The sequence below is a fragment of the Mandrillus leucophaeus genome, unplaced genomic scaffold, assembly GCF_000951045.1.
Source record: "Mandrillus leucophaeus isolate KB7577 unplaced genomic scaffold, Mleu.le_1.0 Scaffold122, whole genome shotgun sequence".
Classification (NCBI taxonomy): Eukaryota; Metazoa; Chordata; class Mammalia; order Primates; family Cercopithecidae; genus Mandrillus; species Mandrillus leucophaeus.
This window is the reverse complement of record NW_012100543.1, coordinates 1,245,724-1,258,223: the sequence shown is the minus strand read 5'-3', so window position 1 is coordinate 1,258,223 and position 12,500 is coordinate 1,245,724. Positions and strand designations below refer to the sequence as shown.

The 12,500-nt window shown below is 38.2% G+C and overlaps 1 protein-coding gene across 2 annotated transcripts; it reads right to left on the bottom strand.

The window, feature by feature from the left end:
* Positions 1–1,134: 1,134 nt before the first annotated feature.
* On the bottom strand, positions 1,135–6,417 carry TTC32 (tetratricopeptide repeat domain 32). Of its 2 annotated transcripts, none has more exons than XM_011971421.1 (3): positions 5,416–6,417; positions 2,364–2,530; positions 1,135–1,621 (listed from the first exon to the last, which is right to left on the bottom strand). In XM_011971421.1, the coding sequence occupies exons 1-3, from the start codon at positions 5,502–5,504 to the stop codon at positions 1,482–1,484; spliced, it is 396 nt and encodes a 131-aa protein (XP_011826811.1). In that variant the 5' UTR covers positions 5,505–6,417; the 3' UTR covers positions 1,135–1,481. The 2 variants fall into 2 exon arrangements, with proteins under 2 accessions (XP_011826811.1, XP_011826810.1); XM_011971420.1 differs by having other exon boundaries at positions 6,077–6,357.
* Positions 6,418–12,500: the final 6,083 nt, after the last annotated feature.

Sequence of the window (12,500 nt, the reverse complement as noted above, 5' to 3'; positions counted from 1 at the left end):
CTAGGCCATGAAACTTAATTTCCTATTAATATTCACTTACCTACAGCCCAAATTCTCCATGTATTTTGCCAGATATTGCTTATGAGCTACAAACAGGGCAATTACTTTTTCTGCCTCATGAGATTACTCATGCACATACAAAAAAAAATATTTTAAGGCTGCTGATGATTACATCTGAGGCCACAGAAGTTACTCTGCGCCTTCCTCTGGAGACACGAAGCAAAGACACTTTCCTTTCTCCTGATTAGGGTAATTTCCACTACAGCACAGCTTTTCCATAGCAGTAATAAACTAGTTTGGGAGATCTGAGATGCAGGGTCTAAATCTCTGGAAGCCAAACAATAAAGAACAAAAAATATAGATAGCATATGGCTGCCTTTAGTTTGTTTTCCCTTCAAGTTCTTCCCGGTGTTTGATAGCCTCATAAGGGCCTAATTGTTGGCAGCACCCAAATAAAGAGAGATTTTTTTAAAGCTTTATATTTAGTAAGTGCTTTCTGTCATTTCCTCACTTTTTTATACATTCCTACCTGATCACCAAATTATTATGATTTGAACAGTGCTTGGCTTATAGTATTCAGTAAATGTTGATAACAATTGCCATTATCCAGAGACAGAAAACTACGTTCAATATTTAAATCTTAACCCATTTTATCAATGATTACTTGAGAAAATCAAGTGTAATTCAAGCTGAACTCTTTCAAATTGTTCTCTGGTAGGACATGTTTATTTTTAACCCTAAATATTATGTCCCTCTAGCCTAGCTATATAAAACAGCCTTACTCTCAAAGCCAATGCTAGGGGGAGAAAATGGACAGGTAACTAGATTAAAGGAACTGAGAGAGACATTTAAAAAAAAAATGCAATGAAACCTGATTGACTCTAGATCCAAATAAAAATCTACACACTTTGGAACATGGGCTGGATATGGCTGACATTACAGAATTATTCATTTTATTAGGTATTATAATGGTGTTGTGGTTATAAAGGAGGATGTCTTCAATCTTAGAAAATGTAGGCTAAAATATTTAGGGGCAAAGTACTGTGACCTCGGCACCTTATTTTCAAATGGTTCAGCAAAAAGTTATATATTTAAATAGAAAAAGCAAATATGGCACAATATTAACAACTCATGAATTTAACTGAAGAGTTTATTTTATTATACTTTCAACTTTTCTGTAGATGTAACATTTTTAAAATAGTTGAGAATAAAAAAATCACAAAAATAGTTTTACTGAGGAAAACACCACACATTCCTTTTTACTGTAATATTTAATAATATACACTTATACATTGGTATTATTTACACTTCATAAAAAAATCCATTCAACCTGAAATTACCTTAATTAAACACACTATTTCAGTGCTAATGTATTAATTTCTTAAATATAAATCAAAATAGCTCAATATCTATTTTAAATTACTGATAACTAGATGCAGATGTAAGGATCATGAATCAATACTTCCATTAAGTTAAAAATCTCAATAATTTTTTTCAACATTTCTTCTTTGTTTTTCTTCTTTGTCTAGAATAGTCTGTTTTAAGCTCAAAGTAGCATCTTGAAATCCAGGATTTAAGTCTAAGACCTTCTTGAAATCTTCCAAAGCATCATCAAAATATCCTGTACCAGAACCCAAAATATGGAAAAGAGAAAAGAAACTGAGTATTTCTATATATTATTCATGGCAAAGCTTTGATACATGTACTTTTGCTTTTATATTTATGAGCTTTCAGTCACTTCTAGTAAAGGAACTTTTTTATCTTAATAATATAGAGATGTGTATATCAAAGTAATTTTGTGTGCCCTTAGGGAATAATACACCTAAAATTAGTTATGGGTTTATTTATTGAGATTTAACAGGTAAGTATTATCAATCATCTTAAAATTTTAACAGAACTGTATCGCCTGTTTTACATAACTGCAGTAAAATTAAGAAACAGGAAACTAATTTTCTTTTTGACACTTTAAATGAGAAACAGTACCTATGGTCCCTTTAATCCAAGAATCTAAACTTCACTTTCTATTGTCTTGTGTGTCTTCAAAGATTTTAACTCAGAAAAGTTTCACAGGCGATCAACTGAATTGCCTTCATTTCACAGCTGGGAATGCACAAGCACAAAGTAATGGGGTCACCCTGGCTCCTGCGCCCAGGTCCAATTCCCACCCCAGTGCTCTGCTGTGATCTATAACGCCTATCAAAAGCCTAAAATAAACTCAGGGACGCTTCCTTTGTTCCAAGCTCTAAACCTAAATTTCACAGAACTTTAAAATTTGATTACTACGTTAGTTTTACAATATTTGAGACCTCTGAAGTAACAGAATACAGTCAATGACAAAACCCAAAAAGAAAAAAAATTCTTACCCAGCCTATACAGTATCAACCCTCTGTTGTAATATGGAACTTCAAAATTGGGTTGGACTTCTATGGCAGATGTGTAGTCATCCATGGCTTCATAAAAATCAACCCTGAAGTACTTGATTTGCCCCCTGTTGTTATATGCAGTAGCCAAATCCTCAGGGCTGCATTTGCTTTAAACAAAAAGTTCACATTAAAAACACTGTGTTACCAAATTCCTCTCATTTCCACTTTCATTCTCTTTTGGGTATTGTCAAACTTCACAGCCTTATAACATGCAGCATCAACACTGAAAATCCAAGCTGAAGAAAAACCATACAAATAAACAGCTAAAAGCAATTTCTGTGTAACCCTGTTACCTACTTTTGTAGGGTTATACCACTACAATGTCAACCTGAAAAGCATACTAACTTTCTAGTGTGTTCACTACCAACTTGTCCTGCTGAATATAACATTAAAATGATTTTTCATTTTTCTAAGCACACACCAGCAGGGCAAAGAAGACAGATCAGTTAAATGCTAAGCAATGAGGGAAAAGCCCAAGTATGCTATGGACATGTCACAATGTGAATCAATTTCATTCTCAAATTTTTAAGTGATCTTAAAACAATGAGATTTGAAATCATTTTCCACCAATAAAGAACTAAAGTTAACGCTAGGTGAAAATTCAACATGCTATGATCCCCAGGAAGTTATCTCTGGGGACAGAGTTGCCCTCCCTCCAGCCTCAGCTGGCATCCTCCCCAATGCCAGGCTGGCTTCCTGCTAGGAGGGTGGGCTCCTTTAGCCCCCTCAGGGCTTCAGTCAGTTTGGATGTCCTTTGTGCGGAACTGGCTCTGCACCTGAGGGCACTAGAGGTTGCCCAAAGAGCTTTAAATTAGCAGCCTTTCCTGGGCTGGACACCCAGGTAGCTCTGACCAGCCGCCAGCTCAACAGGTCACAGCCCCTGGCCGCCCTGAACCTTTCTATGCACAGGACAAATAGTCTGCACAGAGAGCATTAGTGGCTCTGCTCTGAGTCAGGGATAATTCTGTTTCCCTTTCTTTTTTCCCAAAGCAATTCTCAAATTAGAACCAAACACAGAACTCATCTGTCACTTCTTTGTAATACCCCGTAGTAAAAAGTATAGTCCTCCAAAAATATCTGTGAATGCAGTTAGTGTAAGTAAAAGGTACTTCTCTTGAGTAGTGTCTTGAGATTTCAGACAGGCACTGTAACTACTGTTACCCTAAGAGGCACTCACAGCCCAAGGGCCTCCTTCAGTCCAGTTTGCTAACGATGGAGAGGAACTGTTGCAATTTTAGAAATTGTCTATTCTATGAGCTGTGATAGAGACTGGGTGTAAGGATACTTCTGAATGCCACTAAGCACCTCTGTTAAAACCTAGATTACAAGAGGGCACCACTCCCCTTCACCTATGTCTGACATGACACTAGTTGAACTGCTCCCAGTAGAGAGTTTGAAGAAAAACGCAATCTCAGGATGCCAGTAAGGTTTTAGTCATTAAATCGAAGTTTCAGAATTATTGTTGTAAGTTTTTAATACTAATTATATATTCGTAATATATTCAGAGAATCATAAAATGTTAGATTTAGAATTAGATCTTATTAAATCAACTTCTAAAAGGCTTTTTCATGTGGAAATTTTGTTTCATATTTTAAAGAAATGGACCAACAGTTGAAGCTGAAATATTTTGTAATATTAAAATTTTTGTAATGATAGCATTTATTATAATGGAATTCATTTAAGTTACCTAGCCCAAATGTGAATTTTTAGGATTTGCTAACTTTCGCAAAAAAAATAGTATTTTGGAAATTAGGTTTATGACTAAAGCTATACTTTAGATATTAAAAGAAAACATCACAAACTGTTCAAAACGCAAGGCATTCAAAAATTGCAAATATTGTTTCAAAATGATTCAGTGACCCAATACTTAAAAAATAAATGTAAGCTCCAGAATATAAATCGAAGGGAAAAAGTTGAAATGACAGAATTCAGTTTCAATCCATGAGTTCCTAGAATTTTACCAAAGCTTATTTTACAGATGAAAAACAGGCTGAGACATTAACCATGTGGCAGTGCCAAGACTGGAATTCAAATCCCTTCGACTGGGCTATGACAAACTGTCTTTCCTGTGCTGGTAAGGCATAGCTATTACATTTGCTACAGACACTTGTGTTCCTAGGCTGAGATGTGCAAAGAAGGAAGAATAACAAGACTAGACAGCATCAGTATACCTGGTGCTTATGAATACTTTTTAAAATCTACTAGATAAGTCTATTCTTAGAGCTCGAAACATGAATAGTTTAGCTTTCTAAAGGTGCATTGAGGAAAGTAGATGGTATCATCTTATTATCTGTTCAGAAACGTCTATTATTATTCTCGTGTGTTATTGAAATGAGAAGGTAATTTTATCTTTCCGGTTTAATTTCATACAAGTGTAACAAACAGGGTAAGAATCAAGTCCTCAGTGAAGCCTCATACAAAAGACAAGCTGGCATCCTGTCTAGAAAACTCAACTCCACAACAGACAACTCACAACTCTTCAAAAAGCTGTTCAATCAACCCCTCTTGTTCTTTTCTCATCCTGGTCCACTCCGTACCATCAACAAGCCCCATCAAGCAAGACTTGGAGTATAAACAAATGCTACACATCCAGGCACAAGCCGAAAAGATGCTTTGGGTAAGCAGATAGTAGCAGGTGAAGCTGCTAACATCACAAAAAGAAAGCTAGCCAATCATTATGTGCTTCCTGGTGAAAGTATACACGTGTACCCACCTAAAAAGTAGTCTTGCCATGATACTGAATCTGAATTCAATTGGATCAAACCTCAAGGTTTAACTACCAATTCACAGCAGTATGAGACAGATGACCACATTAAATGACAGAAGAGATTCAGTCAGCAAGTCCAAAACGCGGAAATTCAAAGGACACAAGAATCGGTTTCCTTAACAAAGGAAAAACTGTGTTGGGAAGAGAAGGTGGAGAGACTCAAAAAGACTTGATGTGTATCCTGACTTGAACCAACTGCGAAAAGCGAACCAAAGAACAAAACACCTTATTAGTCGATCAGAAAGGTTCCAACACTGACTACTTGATATTAAGTAACTATTCGATGATATGGAAGTTCCTTCTGAAACACCCATGGATGAATACGATGGGCAAACTGATAATGCTTAAGCCAAGCGATAAACACCTAGACGTTCGTTATGCTCTTTTCTACATAAACGTTTTTCATACCACCACCAAAAGCCAGCGCTGTGACACTGAGGTGGGAGTCCCGGTACCGTGGCCCTACGCAGCCGTGACCCCTTCCCTTCCCAGGTTGCGGATTTCCCGCCAGCTAAAATCACAAGTGGAAAATCCCTATCTGTCCTAAGTCTTTGGGTGGGAATGAGGAACATGGAAGGAGAGACGGCGGGGTGAAAAGCGGCGGCCCGCGTCCGAGGAGCCCTCAGGGAGTTCGGTTCCCGGAAGCTCCCCGCACCGTCGCGGCAGACGACTCTTCGCGGGTGGGCTCCCTCCCCGCGTTCTCCGCCGCCCTCATCCTAGGCCTCGCCTAGGCCTTTCTAGAAAGACGAACGTCGGCCCGCTCAGTCCTAATGCTGGGTTACGACACGCGCCGCCCGTGAGCTCCAGCAGCGAAAACACGAGCCCAGAGAGCCGCCACGTCGCCTCCACCCGGGGTCGCTGCGGCCCCAGGTCTCGCGATAGTTACCTCCCGGGACTCTCGCCGCTGGAGGCCGCGCAGGCGCACTGGCGAATGTAAGAGGAGTACAGCGTCTCGGCCTCCGCGTACTCGCCCTTGTTGAAATGAGCCTGGGCGAGTGTTAGGGTTGCGTGGCTTTTTTCCCCCTGCTGTCCTTCCATAGCAGCCAAGGCCTAGTTTTCGGTGTAGAATGGGTGTTGACCTCTGAGCGGCCAAAGGTGGCACCACAAAGCCACTTCCGCACCCTGGACTCTACCTTGACAGCCAATCTTGGCGCTAGGTTTATGACTTCTGGGGACCCGTCATCTCGCGAGATAACTGCTCCGCTGCAGGGAGGGCGTTTGCAGTGGGCCCTGTGAAGTATGTTGTTACCGCGCTTGGACCCGCCTTCCTCGTTTGTTAGAAGAGGCGCAGATGCGTGGTCTCAAACTGATTTTCAAGTCCCTTGTCTGATGCTGCGAGACACTATCCGTTTGTTACAGTGGATTGGGGGCCGATGACGCTGGAGGTGGGAGAAGCCACGGTTCTGTTTCTTAATGGCGAATTAGCCTGCGGGCTTCCTGTCGCTCCCTTGCCTTTCAGCGTCCCCTACTTAGCAAAACTCCGCGTTTAGGGTGTTCTCAGTAGGCTTTGTCTACCCTGAAACGCTTTGGGTCGACATTCCACCAGGTCTGTTCCGCGGTCCAAACTTCTCTACCTTTTTTGATTCTCTAGAACTGTGTTACGATTAGTAGTATATTGTGTCGAGAGTCTGGAATCTTTGATGTTAGTTATATTCCCTGTTTATGGCAAAGGGAAATCTAAAAAGTAATTTATTAGTTACATTACGTTTAATTCAAATTAAAATTATGTAAGAACAGTTGCCACCCACGCTACCCCACATGCCTGCTGTGTATCTTTTCGGGGTCTGTCAATTCTGTTTTGCTTCCCAAAGTACTTGAGCCCTTTCCGTCAGAAAAAGTAAAGATGAAAAATATATTTGGAGCATGATACTTGCATGCAGAAGTCTTAACAGGACATAAATTGTGTGCTTTTTGGCTGCTTTCATTAGATTTTTAATTTTTTCCATTTACCACCACTGAAAAAATACAAATACAGTGGATTAATGTTAAATTAAATAAACACTGATAGAAATTGAAAGATTGGAAAACTACAAAAAATAAACTGGCATTTCTGGTGTAAGCAAATGGACAGCTCAATAGAACAAAAGCCCAGAAACATGCCCCAAATAGGCTGTATTTTGTAAAAGACATGTAACATATATGGAGAAAAGGACAGATTATTCAAATGAGTGCTATTGGGAGGATTAGTTAACCATTTGGGGTAAAATACATTTAAGCATTTAAGCTCCTAGTTGACATAATATTCATTCCAGGTGATTTAAGAGATTAAAGAAATAAAATTTTTTTTAAGAAAATTTTTTTCAGTTGCCATTTATTTTTGCTTCTTGAGGCAGTGTCATCTTTTCAATATTAAAAAAACACGAAACAGAAATCTGAAGTATAGGATAGAAGAAAACCAAGTGTGTGTGGGGGGAAGCAACAGCAAAAGGAAGATGAGATGTTGCAAAAAAAAAAAAAAAAAAATGGAGGGGTAGTTCCCCTCTCCTCTGGGGAATGACTCAAACACTGATGTGGCAGTATACACTATTCTACATAAAGCCAGAGATGTTATTTCTTTTGGGAGATAAGAAAAGGTGGAGATGGCCGGGCGCTGTGACTTATGCCTGTAATCGCAGCACTTCGGGAGGCCGAGGCGGGCGGATCACCTGAGGTCAGGAGTTCGAGAACAGCCCGGCCAACATGGCAAAACCCCGTCTCTACTAAAAATGCAAAAAATTAGCCGGGCATAGTGGCAGGTGCCTGTAATCACAGCCTACTCCGCAGTCTGAGGCACGAGAATCCCTTGAACTTGGGTGGAAGTGGTTGGCAGTGAGCCAATTTTTGTATTTTTTGTAGGGATGAGTTTCCCCATGTTGTCCAAGCTAATCTCCAACTCCTGGGTTCAAGACATCTGCCCACCTCAGCCTCCCAAAGTGCTAGGACTACAGGCATGAGCCCCTGCACCTGAGTAGAAGTTATGCTTTGTTCTGTTCAAGGAACAACAGGGATATTTATGTGTCTAAAAACCAGTGATCTAAGAGGAAAATAGCAGTATATGTAATGAAAATTGGGGGTTTGGGAAGGCGGGTTCTAAATAGGAGTAAAAATCTTAACCTTTTTTGTGCTATGGCACCTTTGCAAGTGTGGTGAAGCCTATGTCGTTTCAGTGTTTTCAAGTGTTTTAAAACAGGATTACAAAGGAAAGCAATTATATTAAAAAACAGTTGGAATATTAACAGATTTATAAAAAAGTAAAACATGTTAACATTAAATATCAAGAACCAATGGCAAACACAAAGCTAGCAGAGGAATAAAATAATACAAAATCAAAACAGATAAAACAGAAAAATGGAATCAACAAAACCAAAAGTTGGTTCTTAAAAAGATTGACAAAAGTTAGTAAAATTTGGGCTAAATTGACTAAGAAAAAAAAGACTCAGATTACTGAAATCAGAAATGAAAATGGGAACATTACCATCAATTCTACAGAAATAAAGAGGACTATAAGAGAGTACTATGAACAATTGTGTGCCGAAAAATGGGACAAACTAGATGAACAAATGCCTAGAAACAAAAAACCTACCAAGATTGTATCATGAAGAAATAGAAAATATGAATAGACCTGTGTAATATTCTGTTCCACGCTGCTAGTAAAGATATACCCAAGACTGGGTTTTTTGTTTTTTTAAGAAAAAAGGTTTAATGGACTCACAGTTCCACGTGGCTGGGGAGGCCTCACAATCATGGCAGAAAGCAAACGGCATGTCTTACATGGCGGCAGACAAGAGAAAATGAAAGAACAGTGAAGGGAGAAATCCCTTATAACACCATCAGATTTTGTGAGACTTATTCACTATCACGAGAACAGTATGGGGGAAACTGCCCCCATGATTCAATTATCTCCCACCGGCTCCCTCCCACAACATGTGGGAATTATGGGAGCTACTGTTCAAGATGAGATTTGGGTGAGGACACAGACAAACCATATTAACCTGTAATTTGTAAGGAGATTCAATCAGTAATCTAAAAATAACCTCTTGACAAAGAAAAGCCCTGGACCTGGTGGGTGCACTGATGAATTCTACTAAATGTTTAAGGAAGAACCAACACGAGTCCTTCTTAAACTCTTCCAAAACACTGAAAAGGAAAGAAAACTCTAAATCACTCTATAAAGCGAGCACTGCTCTGACACCAAAGCCAAACACAGACACTAGAAGAAAACTGCAGATCAATATCATTTATGACTTTGATGCAAAAATCTTCAATAAAATACTAGCAAATTGAATTTAGTCGCATAATTAAAGGATTATACACCATGACCAAGTGGAATTTATTCCTAGAAATGCAAGGATAATTCAACACATGAAAATCAATCAATAGCAGTTGAGGAAAAAAAATCAATGTAATACAGCACAGTAACAGAATGGAGGGAAAAAACTTTATGATCACCTCCATTTAGGTAGAGAAAGCATTTGACAAAATTCAAAACCCTTTCATGACAAAAACACTCAAGCAGGGAATAGAAGGGGTCTGCCTCAACATAATAAAAGACATGTATAAAACACAGTGAACATCATATTCAATGGTGAAAAACTGAAAGATTATCCTACAAAATCAGGAACAAGACAAGGAAGCTCACTTTCGTACTCCTATTCAACACAGCACTGGAAGTTCTAGCCACAGTAATTAAGCGAGAAAATAATTTAAAAATAAGCCATCCACATTGGAAAGGAAGAGGTAAAATTATCTCTTCACAAATGATATGCTCTTACATATAGATAACACTAAATATTCTATTTAAAAATGGTTATAACTAATAAATGAATTCAGCAAGGTAGGAGGATATGAAAGTAGGAGGATATGAAATCAACATGCAAAAATCAATTGCATTTTTATTCACTAACAATGAAGCTATCCCAAAAGGGGAAATTAAGAAAATTCTAGCCAGGCACGGTGGCTCACACCTGTAATCCCAGCACTTTGGGAGGCCAAGATGGGTGGATCACTTGAGGTCAGAAGTTTGAAACCAGCCTGGCCAACATGGCAAAACCCTGTATCTATGAAAAATACAAAAATTAATCACATGTGGTGGCAGGCACCTGTAATCCCAGTTACTCAAGGGGCTGAGGCAGGAGACTCGCTTGAACCTGGGAGGTGGAGGTTGCAGTGAGCCAAGACTGTGCCTCGCACCACTGCACTCCGGCCGGGGCAACAGAGCAAGACTCCCTCTCAAAAAAAGAAAGAAAAAAGAAAACAATTCCGTCTACAGTAACATCAAAAACAAAAAAAATATTTAGGAATTAACCAAGAAAGTAAAAGATTTGTACAATTAAAACTATAAAACATTGCTAAAAGAAATTAAAGAAGACATAAATGGAAAGACATCTCATGTTCATGGATTAGAAGACAATATTGTTTAGATGTTAATATTATATAAACCAATCTTCAGATTCTATGGAATCCTTATCAAAATCCCAATGATGTTTTTGCAGAAATAGAAAACTCCATCCTAAAATTCATATGGAATTACAAGGGCTCTCAAATAGCCAGAACAATTTTGGAAAAAGAACAAAGTTTAAGGACTCACTCCTGATTTCAAAACTTACTACAAAGCTACATTACCCAAAACAAGTGTGTTATTGGCATAAAGACAGTTTTTTAAACAAATGGTGCTAGGAAAATTGGATATCCACTGCAAAATAATGAAGTTGGACTGTTACAACACATACAAAAATTAAATCAAAATGGATCATGACCTAAATGTAAGAATTAAATTACGAACTCTTAGGAAAAAACATATGGCAAAAACTTAGCAACACTGAATTTGGCAATGATTTTGTGAATATGACATCAGTGGCACAGGCAACAAAAGAAAAAACTAGACAAATTGGGCTTGATGAGAATTTAAAAACTTTTGTGCATAAAAGACACCGTCAGAGTAAAAAAGCAACCCACGGAATAAAACAAAATGCTTACAAGTCATATATCTGATAAGGGATTAATACTCAGAATATACAAAGAACTTCCAAAAACAACAACAAAGCAAAACAACCCAATGTAGAAATGGGCAAAGGATTTGAATAGACTTTTCTCTAAAGAAGATACACATATGGCCAATAAGAACATGAAAAAATGCTCAATGTCACTAATAATTAGGAAAATGCAAATCGAAGCTACAATCAAATACCACTTCTCACCATTCCAGTAGGATGGAAACTATTAAGAAGAAAAAAGTATTGGTGAGGATGTGAAGAAACTGGAATCTTTGTGCACTATTGGTGAGAATGTAAAATGGTGCAATCACATGGTATGACACTTCTTCAAATACTAAGAATAAAATTACTATTTGATTCAGCAATTCCACTTCTAAGTATATACCCAAAATATCTGACAGCATGGTCTTAAAGAGATATTTACACATCCAGGTTCATAGCGGTATTGTTTGCACTAGGTAAAAGGTGGAAGCAATCCAAGTGTCTATCAACAGATGAGTGGATAAGCGAAATGTGGTATACTCATACAATGGAATATTATTCAGTCTTTAAAAGAACAGAAATTCTGCCACATGCTACAACATGGATGAACCTTGAGGACATTACATGAAGTGAATTAAGCCAACCACAAAAAGACTGAATGATTCCGTTTTTATGAGGTACCTAGAGTAGTCAAATTCATAAAGACAGAAAGTAGAATGTGGTTGCCAGGGACAGCTTTAAGGGGGATAGGGAGTTATTGTTCAATGAGCATACAGTTTCAGTTTTGCAAGATAAAGAATTCTGAGATGGATGGATGGATGGTGGTGGTGGTAGTGGTAGTGGTGAAATATGTACAATATGAATGTACTTAATAAATATAGTTAATTCCACTTTAACTGTACACTTAAAATGATTAATATAGGCAAGGTGCAAGAGTTCATGCCTGTAATCCCAGCACTTTGGGAAGCTGAGGTGGGAGGATTACTGTGCTCAGGAGTTTGAGGCTGCAGTGAGCTATGATTGTGCCACTGCACTCCAGCCTGGGCGACAGAGCTAGACCATGTCTTGTAAAATATTAAATTTAAAAACAAAAATGGTTAAGATAGTAAATTTTATGCTATGTGTATTTCATCACATAAAAAATAGGGAAAAATCAAGTGGCAAGTGTGTTTTCTATAAGAGATCATCACAACATTGCATTGAAGTCATTATTACTGTATTTCTATTAATTGATTTTGTTGCATCCACTGCAGTTTCTGCTTTATAAAGGTGGTTGCTATGAGCATAGATATTAGGTGTTATGTCTACAGATACTCTTACATGTTACATTGTTATTGTGAATAGCAGTTTTTAGCA